At 42.6% G+C, this 15919-nt stretch overlaps 1 protein-coding gene across 2 annotated transcripts; it reads left to right on the forward strand.

Moving 5' to 3' along the window:
• Nucleotides 1-2836: 2836 nt before the first annotated feature.
• eny2 (ENY2 transcription and export complex 2 subunit) lies at nucleotides 2837-5916 on the forward strand. 2 transcript variants are annotated; one of them, XM_070912218.1, is made up of 5 exons: nucleotides 2837-3104; nucleotides 3318-3395; nucleotides 4114-4184; nucleotides 4593-4667; nucleotides 5005-5916. In XM_070912218.1, exons 2-5 carry the CDS (start codon nucleotides 3328-3330, stop codon nucleotides 5076-5078), a joined length of 288 nt encoding a protein of 95 aa, XP_070768319.1. In that variant the 5' UTR covers nucleotides 2837-3104; nucleotides 3318-3327; the 3' UTR covers nucleotides 5079-5916. The 2 variants fall into 2 exon arrangements, with proteins under 2 accessions (XP_070768319.1, XP_070768320.1); XM_070912219.1 differs by having other exon boundaries at nucleotides 4596-4667.
• Nucleotides 5917-15919: the final 10003 nt, after the last annotated feature.

Genomic DNA, 15919 nt, shown 5'->3' on the forward strand with positions numbered 1-15919 from the left:
ATTATTCAGGATAAAATGATATAAACGCTGTTTAGAATTGCAACAGAATGATCACATCATAGCAGTTAAAGCTGAAATATGAATGCAACCTTGACGAGGTGTTACAGGTGAACCATTAGACCTTATGAATGCAAAACTAATTTGGTGAGGTGAAGCTACTTTCTGATCCAGGTAATGCAAAAATATGTTACGTGCCTGAATAAACACGATCTTCTGCCACAATATTGTTTGAAGATAAGAACTGCTGACATGTAGCCGAGGTTCAGCTCAAGTTAGAACAGTTTTTCTAACTGAAAAAGCGTTTATATGAGACAGAAAGCTGAACCTTGTTGGCAGCAGGGGGACAAAAAAATGGGGTCTAAACCACAGTTCTGACCTTGGATGCCGATCCCATGGGTGTCGGTGGGGACGAGGATTTATGTTTGTGATATTATTAATGTTCCTTCCAGGGAATACTTTTGAGAAAATTTGTGGTCCCCCTCTTAGTTGTAATGAGATCTGGAGATACAACCTCCTTTAATAATCATGAGAGCATGAAAAGACCTTTAAACAGGTGGCATGTAGCATGCATCGCCCAGGTCCACCGGTGAACAAACTATTTCAACAATTCATCTTGGTTTTCTGCTGTCAGCTCTGCCAGTTGCATGGGATCCGTGAATAAACAGCAGTTTACAAGTCCCACCATCAACTCTGATGCGGCCTCTCCAGGACATTAACATTGATGTTTTCCAGCCTTTCCTGTGCAGCGTTGCCTTTGTTTTGCTTTGTTATTTCACTGGAAAACAACATTAAGGTTGAAGTTCTCTTCTGGACTCCAGCAGGTTTTCAATGTTGTACTTCATCAGCCTTCCAGGGCCTGCAGCACAGTGGTGTTGCTACAGGCTTCATGGTTAGGATGGTATCAGAGATGTTTAAATTGTTTTCAGCAGTTGCCTTTGCCATAAAAGTGATCTGCTTGCACTCACTCAGTTTATGATACTGTAGTACATTATCAAGGGGCAATATGAATGAAGAACAAATAGCCACGACTGAGTTCCTTCTCCTATGGGTTGCTGTGCACCACAAAAGACTGACTGATATCTGTTGAGATGGAGAAGAAGCTTCAATTTCACATCATGCCACATCACTAAGCCCTCACCACATGACCTGCTGCATCCAATTTCCCTTTCTGTTTGCTACAGAAGCCCCATTATTTATCTATCATTTTCACTTTGACACTTTTCATTACTTGCTCATTTTGGATTTTATTTTAAAATTGAACAGAAGTCATATTGGTGATTTTGGCCAGCTTGACATTTCTGCAGCTGACACCCTGATGCTGTGATCCAGATGTTGATCATCCCTGAAGGGAAAACCTTCGACCTTGTAATTATATTCTAGACTTGTCAGCTTTGTTCAGAAGCACAACAGCCTTTCCTATTTATGGTCAACAGAACCTTTAGCTGTTTTGAATGCTTGTAAAGACTTTGTAACAACAAAACAGACGGCCATAATTCATGTTTTGATTTTCTATGATTCATGATCAGATGAAGGTTTCAGTGTAGCAAAGTCTTACTGGTTCAATGACCGGTAACTCTCCTCACTCTAATACCTGCAGCCACGTCTCATGTAAATATATATACATATTTATTTCCCATATTTCTTGAAAAGTGGGGGAAAACAGAGTTGTGTTCTGCCTTGTTGATTGACAGCCATGTGTTTGGTCCAGGGTTTCTCCCCCCACAAAATCGGAAATCTATGCCCTTGAACTTAAATCATATTTTCAATTCTCCAATTTACCTCGTAATCCCCATTAATGCCCTTTAGATATACATTTCTTCTTTACATTTTTCAGAATGCATAAACCAAACACCATGACCCAGAAAATACTACTTTATTCTGCTGAGGACAGACTTATTTTAGACTGTTTACTTTATGTATGAAAAGGTACATCCCAGCATATCATACAATTCTATAAAAAAAAGATGCAGTGCCTTTAGAAACAAGAATACATGAGGTGCTCAACAAGAATAGTCTCATGTCTCATATTGTCAGACATGGTTAACACACACACACACACACACACACACACACACAAATACACATGTATGCACGCTTACTAATGGCTAATGCAAGTGAAGTTCATTAGTTGGTTCATTGCGATTGAAAGTGTGCTCCAGAGCATTAGAGGCTGTTATCCTTTCTTTGGCATCCAACTTGAGCTTGTTTTCCAGCAGGTCTAAGAACCAGGATCTCAGTGTAATGGTACTCGCGGAAGAGGCCTGGCACCACGGCATATGAAAGTAAATAAACACTATTACTGGGTGAGTTTACTTCAGTCAGAACACATTCATAGTTACACATACAATACTGTGCCCTATGAGTAGTCACTGAAAAAACACTGTTGCTCCACTGCAAAAATACATACTGAAAATGTTTATAATACATTTGGTTCTTTTGATTTTTTTCAAACTGAAGCAATCACACATTTAGTAAGTTCTTGTACAAAACAATCATAAAAATTTCAGTATGTAGGAAAAATTTCTGGAATAAGAATATGTAAAACATTTATAAAATGTAAAAAATACCAACAGGAACTGATAGCCAATGTGCTAATGTGAAACTGGGATTTAGAAAAACGAATAATAATAATAATAATAATAATAATAATAATAATAATAATAATGATGATAACCTAAAGGCAGGTGAGAGGTCAAAGTCTGACCCAGAACTCTCTTTGATTAAATGTATTAACCAACACTGCCGCTGCGTGGTGTGACAGAGCATTGCATTTAATGAAGGCGTAGGAACCATTGTACCAAGCAGTGTTTCTTCTCGGACTGTAATATCTGACGGTAAAACCAGTGAAATCAAAAGCCCAGCCTCTCCTTTCTTAAGTGTTGTATCAAGTACAATTTTAATTTTGAGTTGCTTTAACACGTAAATTAAACATATATTTCAGCTCACAGCGGCTGTCAGATTTAGTGATGTTTGCACCAAATATGTCTGCTGTGTTTTCAGCGCCAGTCGACGTTATTTCATCTTAACTTTTTCTATGTACGCCACAGAGAGTCTGGTGGTAAAACTGAAGAGTGTGACCTCTGGTATTGATCCTTCCTTAGTGTGTAAGTAAATGTTGTTAAGAGAATCATCCAACGGAGCCAGCGAAGAGTAGTTAATGACTGACATATAAAGCGTAGCTGCTCGTCCCGGTAACACTGTTATTGTTTGGAGTCGCTTAGCAAGCTAACGTGGCTAGTCCCGCGTTAGCAAAGTGCTTACAGCTTGATTTTACATTGGTTGCATTCACATGCCCTGCCGGTTTTTTCACCTTGTAGGAAAAAGACTATGAGTAAAGAGTCCAGAATGAGGGCAACAATAAACCAGAAGCTGACAGAGATGGGGGAACGAGAGAGGTGAGATAAAACACTACAAACAACTTGGTTTAACAAACACTTTGTTATTTAACAACGTATAATAGCTGTTAAGGCTATTTTAGCATATTAGTGCCCCCCTTACATCTTTGCTTGTGACAGTAAAGGCATCGTTTCTATTGCTAGATACGTTTTCTGCAACTTATTCTTTAGATAGGCGTAGCATGCTGTATTCTTCATCAAATGTAGGTTAAAGCTGTGCAATAAACACATCTCCATAGTATTGTTAAGAGTTACTAACAATAAGCCTACTTTATTCCATAGTGTTATTTTTGTTAAGGGAAAACGTGAGGAACTGACTTGGTATAGTGCACGTATATAGAATATATACAGCTGCTCTGTCACACTTTGGTATCTCAGCTTAAGACAGAGAGCTTTCCAGCTGTTAATAAGGCCAAAACATGCCTGTTATATGTTCATCAAACTTGGCATGTGTCATGAATACTGAACTGTAATAGCTTCTCCAAGCTACGAGGAAGACGGCTGCTCTATCACATATTCATTTTCAGGCATGCAAAAGAAGCAGCACTCTGCATAATCTGAACAGTGCATAGTAGTGTTGTCCACATGACAGAGATAATGGCACTTATCAATGTTGTTATCAAGATGGAGGCATTGCCAGCTGTCATTAATACTCTAATAAGCATAAGACAGAAACGTGCCTGCTATACTTTTACATGTGTTTGCATCTTATTGCCAGACTGAAGGAGTTACTGAGGGCAAAACTCACTGAGTGTGGATGGAAGGACCAGATGAAAGCTCACTGCAAAGGTACAGATTACTGTACTAAAAAAAGGCTACAACCATATTTCAAAAAGCAGAGTGTTCTAATAGTCAAACGATAGACCTTTTTCACATCAGACATTTTGACTTGTCATAGCGGGGAAAAGCACTAATGTTACGAATAACATTAACGATGTCTCTGATCTGTTGAAGTGTCGCAGTAAATCATGACAGCGGGCCAGCGTGCACAATACCAGCACCCTGAAACTGAAGCAGCTAAATGGAATTCAGTCATCATTCATTTTATTATTTAAACCTGCGACAGTTGGAACTAAAGTGCATTGGTTTTGCTGTGGAACTCTCATTATGCTGCACAAGCTGCTTGGAGCAATGTTTGTGGTAATAATGATATTTAAACATTGTTAAAATATCATCCACTTTTTTTTTTCTTTCTAGAAGTAATCAAAGAAAAAGGCTTGGAGCATGTCACTGTGGAGGACCTGGTGGTAGAGATCACTCCTAAAGGAAGAGGTATCTTAACTTTTGTGCAGCTTTTATGGCTGTGTTGTTCTCATTTTCCCTGCCACCCACAAGGATTTCTAAAAATCCACCCTCAAAGACAGAGTTAAAGACAGAGTTAAAGACAGAGCTCTAAAGTTACCATTTTGCATCCATCATAGAGGACAGAGATGCCAGTTACTTCACAGACCGTAGCCTCAGTAGGAGGTGGTGCAGTCACGAGATGTTATGTTTCCAGTAATGGGTGTGGGTGTGATCACGGACTCAGAGGTTTTGCAGCACCACTTGCATTACACTGTATCTGTGTGAAAGAATGAGCCCTGGTCATGGATATGTTTCTCTCTTGCAGCCTTGGTGCCAGACAGCGTCAAGAAAGAGCTTCTCCACAGAATAAGAGCCTTTTTAGCTCAGCATGCCACATAAGTGTGATTTTTAACATTTCCTTAGACCACTTGCCTATACTATCATGATACAGAATATTTTTAATGAATTGATTTACTTGAATTGACATACTGACACTCACATGGCTATTATATACTAATTCTGTTTCTACAGTTATCACATATTTGTAAATGCACTTACTTTGCACATTTAGTTGTCCTCTGTGTATGAGATACACTGTTTAAATAAAGTTTCTGATTTATTGGACGTGAGTTGACAACAGTTTTCAAAACAATATATAATAATTATATATAATATACTATTGCATTTTGCTGTGATTGTACCTTATATGATTGCATGTGACAAATAAAATGCATTCAAAGTGAATTGATTGATAATATATTTGAATAGAAGCTTTTACTGTCCTGACTTCATTAAAGCATTTGTAGCAGTCCTTGCTTTTAACTGCTATTTTACTGAATCTTTTAAGGTGGTATTGGGTGGATACATAGTTGCTGATTGCATGATTGTATTTTGTACCATTATGATGCAATCTCATGAAGTAAATACTTAAAACAAGTATTACTGCGTAATTGTATCAGGGACCATGTTGTCTCCATTTGCTCACATCACACAAGAAATTCATTTGACAATGTGTGAATCTCATTTCAAGGTGAAAGTTAGATTGGGGTGTGAGAAAAAGATCATGAAAAGATAAACAGGAGTGACCCAGTGTGGATGCACCAGGGGACAAATTGCCTTCACCGTTTCAAGGTCCTCGGTGCGTTGTGTATGAGATGCACAAGTGCATTCAAGTGTTCCACTGAGAGTTACTCACACCATGATGAGGTAGAAAAAGCTGGGCCGAGAGCCCTACATAATGTCATGACTAAATAAAACCTTTTTTTTGGGGGGGGGGGTTTGATGTTGTCGTGCAGCTTTATAACCTCCCCATCAAGTCAATAAAAACAGGACTATTACAGGAATGTTTGGTCCTGAAGCACTCTTTGTTTCACTTTTTTTTTTTCCATCCACATGCTGAACCACATCATTTTGTTTTGCTGAAAGGTCTCTATAGTTACGCACGCACAATGCCTAATTGGTTATGGATTACATTTGGAGAGGCCGTGAACCCAAAACAACGCACCCCCTCTCGGCACGAGTAGCACATTAGTGGGTAGTGAGTGAGCCTGCGCTGGTCACCCACCCAAGACAGAAGAGTGTGTTTTCTTAGCCGAAGGACCTGCCGTGACATCAGCCCAGGTGACAACATGCTGATATACAGTGCTGTTGTGGAGGCCAAATGTAACGCACCCCTCCAGCTCAGCACACACGCTCCTTTAATGGCCTACATCAATCCCCATGTTATCAGCAGATCTCCCTGGGCCCCCGCATATAAAGGGGGTTCAGGCGCACCGCGGACCGGCACTGGATAGAATTACCAGTGATGCAATTTATTATCATACAGATTTTTATTTACTTTCTCACTCTCTCGTTCTCAGCTTTTCTCCATCACTCAGGGCCTACGCAGCTCTGCCGAGGAGCTGTACAGTAACCAGATGACGGCACATCATTAAAAAAACTAGAAAAGTAGAGTTGTCCAAATAAAAAGAAAAACTTGATTTAAAAAAAACCCATTCTGCTATTCATTGGCTCGGGGTTGCAGGCAGAGATTTGAATAAACCCTAAAAGAACCTGTTTTGATCTCAGCAGCGCCTGATAGCGAGGAAGAACACACTTTGTAGCATCCCGTGAGGCAGCCTCTGAATGAACCACCGTCAAGTCAAGCAACAACAAAGGGGCCAAGAGCGCCCTCATTCCACCAAAGTCAATATCAAGCTGTGCCTGAGCAGCACTTAATGACATTTAAAAGGAAAAGACAAACACGTCGTGCGTGTCCTCATGGTGCTTTTTTTTGTGCGCAGTGTAGGTAAGTGTGCGCAGATATGTTCACCACCCCTGGAATCGGATCATTTCAGCGTGATAGCAGCTGTGTCAATAGGCAATGGAGCCAAAAGTGTGGTCCTGTGTGCTCACAGAGTCCCATAGGTGCTCTGCGGCCCTCTCTCTAGTAAAATTGGCAACATCCAAAGACCATAAACACCTCCCTTACTGTACAAACAACTGTAGAAAAGGCAGCACAGGGTGGAAACAGATGGCAGGGACTTCACATTATAAACAAATGTTGGGAAATGATGATGTTATAGCACATTGCCTTATTTGGGATAACAGTGCACCTGCTTCAGGGGGTAATGGTTTCAGAACTGTCCATGAAGTACTGTATCTCCTGGACGTGGTCATGTAACATGGACAGATAAATCTCCCCATGTTTACAGCGGCATATCTGACATTTCTAATTTATAGCACACTGCTATGGGCTTTTGTGTCTCATATAAATTTCCCCATCTTTTTTTTCATAATAGAAACGGCAAAGACATTGCATAAGCAGACAAAGGGTCAAAGAGGGTGTTTCAAAGCAAAAAAAAAAAAATAGGGGGCCATGTGCTCCTACAAATTCCCAAGACCCGGTGTGCAGTTGGCCCTCTTTACTGTCAACATGTGTGAATGCCATGCTCGATAAATTTCTCTTTGAATTCCCTCACTAGAATTTATGAGACGTGCAACATGGGGTTGCAACTCTTTTGAAGCCTACACACTTGCAGCACTCGATGCCGTTTACATTCTCATTTTAAGGGGGGGGATGCAGAAATAGGGAGAAGTTGGCGTGTAGCATCCTGCAGTGTAAAGAGTTTTAAATATATTTACACTCTGTTGTGTCTCCTGGGAACTGTTTTCTACACACTAATGAGGCTGAGGAGCAAGTTTCATTCTGTTATTCCTGGCAATGGACGCAACCAGTCGCAGGCACGCCGCTCACACTCGCTCGCTTTTCCCTCCCTTTCCCTCTCAGTAGCCCAGTGCAAATAATAAATAAGAGGAAATACATCATCCCCTTTTTTTTCTCAATCCGAGAGCCAAGAGCCGCTCTGCCAAAGTTAACACAAAGCAATCTTAGGTAATGATCAGCAAATGTGTATAAAGTTTCATAGAGCATGACTTCACATAATTCTTGTTTAGATCATGTTGGCTGGCTCAGTCTCAACTGTGATGCCGCGGCAGTAGAGACCATGCATTCACACACACACACACACAGCTTTCTCTCCCGAAGCTTGTTTGTATCACGCTTACAAAGCAGCACTTCTGTTTTATAAGTGCTTGTAATTGATTTGATACAGTGTAACATTGTGGCAAGGATTAGCTACCAGTCATAAATGGTGGAATTTTAACAGAGGCTTTATTACATCACACAGTCTCGTAACCGCTCATTCTGCAAAACCGTGTCAGGTTTTCCATTCGTTTGCACACGTCGGTGGCACAGACACAAAACAGTTGATTGCAGCTCAATTGGTTGAAAATGATTTGCTCAATGTCAAAAAAAGAAAGAAAAAAACTTTCTTACTACCTACAGCACAGCCAGTGTGCAGATGGAGAGCCGGGGGGTCTCTATGCAACAACACGAGAGGAAAGAAGCGAAACACAATCCAGACATTGTTTACCCTGTTTCTGATGTAAAGGCCACTTACTGTCGTGTCCAATGCCTAACCCTTAATTTGCTGCCCCAGCCTTTGAAGTGTGTGCATATTTCTGTTTCCTGACACTACCTTTCCTCTCTCCCTCTCTCTCTCTCTCTCTCTCTCTTTCCTCTGAGCCCCACCAGTGGATATTGCAACTGGATAGGCCATGTTTCCATGTAGGGGCTCTTTCTAGGCCTGCTCTGATGATAGAAAACACAAGTGGGGAAGGGGAAAAGGAGTGCTGGGCGCACAGATCCACAGAGAGGCCCCAGCCCCGGCCCCGGCCCAGACAACGCTGCAGGGGATTAGAGCACACCCTGGCAGCAGAATGGTTTCACTTAAGAATTTCAGTAATCACTTTTAGGAGTGTAATATATAGCTGACCTTCGGCAGCGCCACACGACCCCCCGCTCCCCCAGCCATTTGATCAAAGGAAGCGGCAGTGGCTGTGCAAACAGGCGCTATCAGTGGACTCCAATGGATTTACTGCCTGCTTCTTCTCTCTTGTCTCCCCTGAGTCGTGTGCTGATACACACAGAAACCCAGTCTCATCTTACAGAACCTATTTTTCTCCCGGTACTAATTTACGGGCCACATCTTGACTTGAGGGAACTTAAAGGAGGAGGGAGGCAGGGGAGGGGAGGCTCAGGGGGCCTCAGGGAAGGGGAGAGAGTGGAGGTGGGCGCAGCTCGGGGGCCCTTATCCACTGCCTGCTGACTGGGCCGAGTAGAGTGACTCTCATCATCATGGGAAAAGCCCAGTAGGTGCTCTCTTCCCAGCTGGAGCAGCCAAACACCGTGGCCTGTGCTCCGCAACAATAACAGCAACCAGAAAAGGACAGAGGGCTGGCCCAGTAGGGTTTATATAGTGCCCTAAATCACAGGAGGCTCTGACAAAGAAGTGGGGAGAGGATGTGGGCACCATAGCAACTATTAATAACCCAATACATACTGGTGTGAACACAGCCGAGGTGTCTCTAAGTCACTCTAATGCTCTACGTTAACGTTTCCTCGTTTTTAATTACACTCATGTACATGTTTCGCTCTTAATACACCAGCTCATATTGCATTGCACTCAGTATGGCATTTTAATGGACTATTTTATTGGTTTGAGTAACATAACATAACATTTCCATTAATTATGAGCGGGCAATTACTGTAAACATTCCTCAATGAGAAGCAGACGATCAGAAAACAATGTCAACATGTTGACCTTTATGCTTTTACAGGGAAATATCTTTCAGCTGGTTAAATCCCGGTAATTTGTAATCTGTGACTCACGTGTTCTGGTCTAATTTCATGCTCTTGTTAAAATGTTTCTAGCTGTACCCGTTGTGCTTATGCAAAGAAATGTTGTTTATTTTCCCTTTGTTCAGTTTTAAATGAACCCCCCCCCTCTCCCTCTCCACCACCACCTAAAAAATGATTTATTTGTTGTGTTTCTTTTTCAACATGAATGCCAGTAAAAGCTGCAGGACGTTTGTGGTTCGCAGAGCAGGAAGTTCTGCATGCAACCAGCTGAGGGCGTCACAGAACAGATGACAGAGGAGAATCTACACACTGAGCATGAGGAGACACACTAGGTCATCCAAGCTGCTGGCTACCTAGCAAATCTCCAATTTAAATTTGGAAATATTTTGCTTCAAGTATATTTTTTATGTCCTTTGAATAATCCAGACTGTTCTCATTTTCCTCCTTGGCTATTGATATAATTCACATAATTAATAATTAATTTGGCAGTTTTCAGGTGCATCTAAACATTTCATTCATAAGGAATTGAATGCTAATGTTAAAATAGACATAAGTCCTTCAGCGGGCATGTCAGGGAGTGTTTATGTGACTCAGCTGATGACAATGTGTGCCGTGTCATTAAATGACCGCAGGAAGTCCTGTGCTTTTATGAGCTTCTTAGACAAGCTTGGGGAGGTGGGGGGGAGAAAAATGTTTCCTGATTCGAGCATGTGAGAGCAACTCACCACATGTTCCGTCTGTCCCAGAAACAACTGGGAAGGACCCAGAAAAAACAACAACAAAACCCTACCATGCCAGGGCCCTAAAACGCGGACTTCAGCCTGCCTTCCAGCATCTCCGAAGGGCCACTGCAGGTCAGCCTGGTCCCGAGGATGTCACTGAAGGTCATATGAGGAAAATGGGTGTTTAGGTTCCTTTAGGTGCAAACTGACACTTTTCTGAATCTAGCCCAGTAGTTATGTAACCCATGTATTTAACAAGAAGTGATGAGAAGGAAGTGGTGGTGGGGAGCATTCTTCCTGAAATATTCCTTCATTCCCCCTCATCAGCTGATAAGGTTCCTTGTTTGGAGAGCAAACAAGAGGGAAAGGTGCCTGCTATAAACGCTCTGTGGCCCTTGGACACGAGAGTATTTTATGGTGCGACACCACCATGGGCAGACTGATAAGTCTGATACCTGAGTGCTTGCCATGTCATTACCGTAATACAGCTGCTCATTCTGATGCTAATTGGCGTTGAGTCAGTTACAGTAAGAAATAACAACTTCTGGCTTTGCTGGAAACAACTCTGCTCAGACCGTGATAACGCAGTTGCCGTACTAGTTTCGAGTCGAGAGCCAGCTACATTCATTTGTGTTCAGCAGTTGCTTTTGGGAAAGCAGGGAGAACTCTGTTGACCCTTGTGATTATTGCTAATTTTGCGGAAGAGTGTGCAGCTCACTGGGTGGGCGAATAAGCTATTAAGCTTATAGATGATTAACAACGTGGCTGTTTTAATTAGCATCATGCTATTATTCTATTTGGCTCTGTATTTTTTCATCGTTATCATCCAGCATCTCTTTCACACACATCCTGTTTTTTGATCATACAACAGATACGTGCGGGCGAGCAGGTAGGGCTGTGTGTGTGTGTGTGTGTGTGCGTGGCATTGGTAGTGTGAATCAGCTGAGGCTCATGTGGCTGGCCTGGCCTTGCTCCCTGCGACCCAGCGGGGCTCAGCCCCCAGCTGCCTAGCACCCACTACGCATTCCTGCTTTATTCCCAAGCTCGCCTCCCTCAGTTACAACACCAGTCAGGACGAAATGTATACCAGCTGCAACATCATTAAGCAAATAGGATCCTTGCACAGTTTTTTTGAAGGCACGGTATTGAAAAGTTAGCTATTGGTTGTGTGAGAATGTGTATGTGCATGTGTCATGTACACACACAGCGGGCTACATTTACACACCATGTTCGGTAGGCTGCTGCAGAGATGTAAAGCACTTATTTTTTTATCCGCAGAGTGTGGCACTGTTGGTCTGTCTGTTGGTCGGCCTATGTCAAATTGATTGGCATGAAATTTTGTCCAGACATTCACGGCTCCCAGAGGATGAATCCTACATCCAGTCTGACAGCTCAGCTACTGGATTGATTGGCATGACATTCGGGTGAATCGAAACAACTTTGATGACCCCTAAACTTCTCTAGCGCCATCATCAGGTCACATTTGTCCGGTGCTTTAGCCTACGACCAAACACCTGTACAGCCTCAGCTGTACTTTGAGTTTAGCACTAATTAGAAAATGTTAACATGTTAATACACTAAACAAACATGGTTGCCATGGTAAATATTATACCTACTAAACAGCATGTCATTGTGAGCATGTTAACACGCTGAGGTTCGCATTTACCTCAAAGCACTGCGGTGCCTAATACAGCCTGAAAAGCAACACTTGGAGCATAACAAACAAATTCATAGTGACACCAGTGTTTTTCACCTTGTGGCCTTCATCAGGGTCTCGCATTAAAGTTGTTCCTTTTCCATCACTAAGTGCTGATGGAGTTTTTACCTCCTAACTCCTAATACAACCACTAGCATGCCTGGTGCCTTTATCATTTGTTGTGCCTCTCCTGTCTGCATAGCTACATTACTTGCCAAATTGCTGCTAATAAAGCATATTGAGCTGCATTATAGGTCCACAAGGTGCTGCATAAATCAAATTTATTATTTTTTATTGTTCATCACACACACACACACACACACACACACACACACACATGCTCACTCTACAGGCTTAACCACTAGAGTCACACTCACACCAATATTTGCATACCAAGACGCTGCACACCAAAGTGTCCACATCCACTACAAACCACCAGAAGACACACAGCCAGACATACACACCCTTCCCTCCAGACTGCCGTCACAGCACTCCAAGCACAGCTGTCAAAACTCAGGGACTTCCAACACATCAATAGTTAGATGGCTTGGGAGCGCCAGAGAAAGACAAGAGAGAGAAGACGAGATGTGGTGGATGCTGAACTGACACTTCTGGACAACCCAAATGCCCCAGATTAGGCCTTTACAGGTCGGATCCACATTCCCTGCACCGCTTCTTCTTTTTTTTTTCCCCTTTCACTCCTTTCTGTCACTTATGTTATTCACCTACCTCTCTGTCTAATGCTCCCTCTTTCCTCCCCTCCTCCTACCTCTACCTCTCTTTTGCTCCGGGCACGGTCCACTGTTGTCTCACATCAGCTCTCATAACAGCTCCGGGAAGACCTCCCTCAACCTCACGCCTCGCATGTGAGTCCACACGTCTGAGAGGAGCAATAACACTGAAATCCTCCAAATCAGGTCATGTCAAATTAAGGGAGGTATTTTCAGGAGCCCACCCAAGTCTCCGAAGGGGTCAACTGAAAGCTCGCTCGAGGCCAGATTTGCATGTCAAAATACACTCGATGATTCAGACTACATCACAGAGTGGGGCTGAAGCTCAGTCTCTAAACGTCTCATGGTCTCTAAGATGCTGTGGATTGGGGTCTGCTGGTGTGAAGTCAGGTGTGGACACGGGTGAGAAATCCTGTTGGCACACAGAGGTTGGCAGATCAAAACTTTTGCCTTAATTGCAGCAAGCAAGTGCTCCTCGGTTGAACTGGCTGCAATAATATTTGTTTTACCATTTCCATCCTAAATCCCTCGTAAGAAGCTCTGAGAAGTTTATATTTATTTCAGCTGCTGATGCCACACCAAAAGCCCTGTTTCCTTGTATTGATTTGAACGTCTTCTAGTGATGGAACGAATGTAATCAGAATGTATCTGATTTGCAGCAGGTTACTGCATACAGGCCACATGATCGACACCTTTTCAGTGTTCTATTACTGGAAATATTGCCTCAAGGAAACCATTCTGAGGCTGAAGAGATCACTTTTATCTCAGCTTCATCTCTGATAACACAGCGATGTGTTGAACACTGATAAGGTTTGGACCTTGCTTGGACTTTGGCAACTCAACAAGCATTCCAGGGAAATTCACAATACCCAGTGATTTATTGCCAGGATGTGGCTGTATAGCGAGAGGGTGAAGTAGCCGGTGGCACGGCAGGTCAGCGAGATAGCTGAGCTCCGTAGCAGTCTGGGATTCATTCGGGAAAGCTCCCGAGGGGGCTGTTGACTGGAAGGAGGCGGTAAATCCCCCCCTCCTCCGTTTTGAGGACTTTGTTTTTTGCTGATGTTGTGTAACATCTTGTGAGGGAATTTGAGCTAATCTGCCTTCACACAGTCGGTCACTGTAGAGTCTATTGTGTGGGGCTTGGAAATTGAGAGGAGGAAGGATGGTTGCAATTACTATCTGTGAAGAACAGACAGAACTTTAAAGCATAGACCTGAACTAGATGATTTCTAGGTAAAAGTACTTGTTTTGTCACAGTACACATAGTCATTCTTTCTATTGTTTATATATAAATAAACATATAAGATATTGATTTTTGCAGCTTTAAATGCTGGCTTTGGTTTCTCCCAATATCCAAGCTGTGTCCAGAGAAAACTGGACTCAATGACATTAGATATTTTCCTTCTTTCCTTTGGTATTAAGAACCACACACTCTTTAGGCTGGTATAGCTGAGCAAGTTCACATTTTTTAAGCCTGTTATTGTTTTGCAGAGCCGCCACCTGCTGCTGTTGATACAGTAGATAAAAGTGTGCTAAAGCTCCAGCGGCAACAACCCCCTTATCACCCTCTTTCCCTTCACATGTTCACCACAGAGAAATAAAACAAACACACATCCTAAACTCATCTGCATGCCCCATCTGAGCTGAAGTATACAGGTCTTCAGCAGCCGAATGAGATGCCAAGCACTTCTCAAGTGCAAGGAAATGGTGCGGTTTCACAATTCCTAGATTAGGACTGAAATCTGCAGTTCCCCCCCACCACTTTAAGTGGCTGTGGTGCACACACAAACCCACTGAGACCATAGAAACATACACAGTGGTTTAGTGTTGGGCTCTGGCCAAGATAAATGACTGCTTCAGGTGAAAACAAACCGTGGCCCCAGCAGATTCTTTTTTTTTCCATTTGCAAGTTTTGGGGCGACTTCTCTTTGTGTGTCAACTGCTCTTGCACATATGCTCCGCTTTCAGCTTCCTCCACCCTCTTAACACTCTTCGGGCTTGTGAATTATTCAGGATGAGGAATTAAAGTTGAAATGGTGGTCTGCAGACACAAGTGCTTCACATATGTTGATGACTCAAGGTGGAGCAAGCGCTTTCTAATCCATCACGCCAGATATTTGTGACACCAAGTTTAGGAAAATAAGAGAGGGGGTCTGAGAATTTGTCATTTTCACATATTACAGCGCAATACACACACACATGCACAAAACGAACACGCTCAAGCGTATTCATTCACTCCGCAGTTGACCACAATAAAAGTCCTGGCTATACCCTGAGCTGCAGTAAATCCTGCATAGGGCTTTTTACCTATGCTGTGTCATTGGGTCATTTACCTGTGTGCAGTTTCATAATCATATGTTTGTGTTTATGAGCCAGCAATGCATATTATGAGCTATTATAACTGTGGTGCCCAAGATAAGGGCCCATAGACTGCATTTACTATGCCAGAACAGCAGAACAAGAGAGCTGGATGGTTTCTTTTGTGAGTAGAGGACATTTTTACATGATGACATTAGCTAAATAATATATCAGAACTATTCAACTTCACACATTTTCAAATTAGTTCAGTTTTGAATTATCTATGTAGATATTTTGTTCTAAAAACAAGAGTACAATCATGATTAACAATACGAAAACATCCTTTTCTCTCAGCACCTTTGATCACCTGAGTCCCACCTGAAAGTTTTGGATGATCACCTGAGTCCCACCTGAGGGAAGTGGGAAAAGCCCGTAGAGGCCCTGAATGGCTTCAATTAAGAGAACAATTGCTTTAGTCACACAATTATGAGCTCAGGGTGACTAAATGCCAAAGGCCCTGGAGGAGCGCAGCTAAAGATCTCTGGCATCCCATTCAATGTAGTCCACCCACCCCCCGCTGCTCATTACTGGGACCACCAACTGGGAGCAAC

Source organism: Enoplosus armatus, chromosome 9, assembly GCF_043641665.1.
Source record: "Enoplosus armatus isolate fEnoArm2 chromosome 9, fEnoArm2.hap1, whole genome shotgun sequence".
Classification (NCBI taxonomy): domain Eukaryota; kingdom Metazoa; phylum Chordata; class Actinopteri; order Centrarchiformes; family Enoplosidae; genus Enoplosus; species Enoplosus armatus.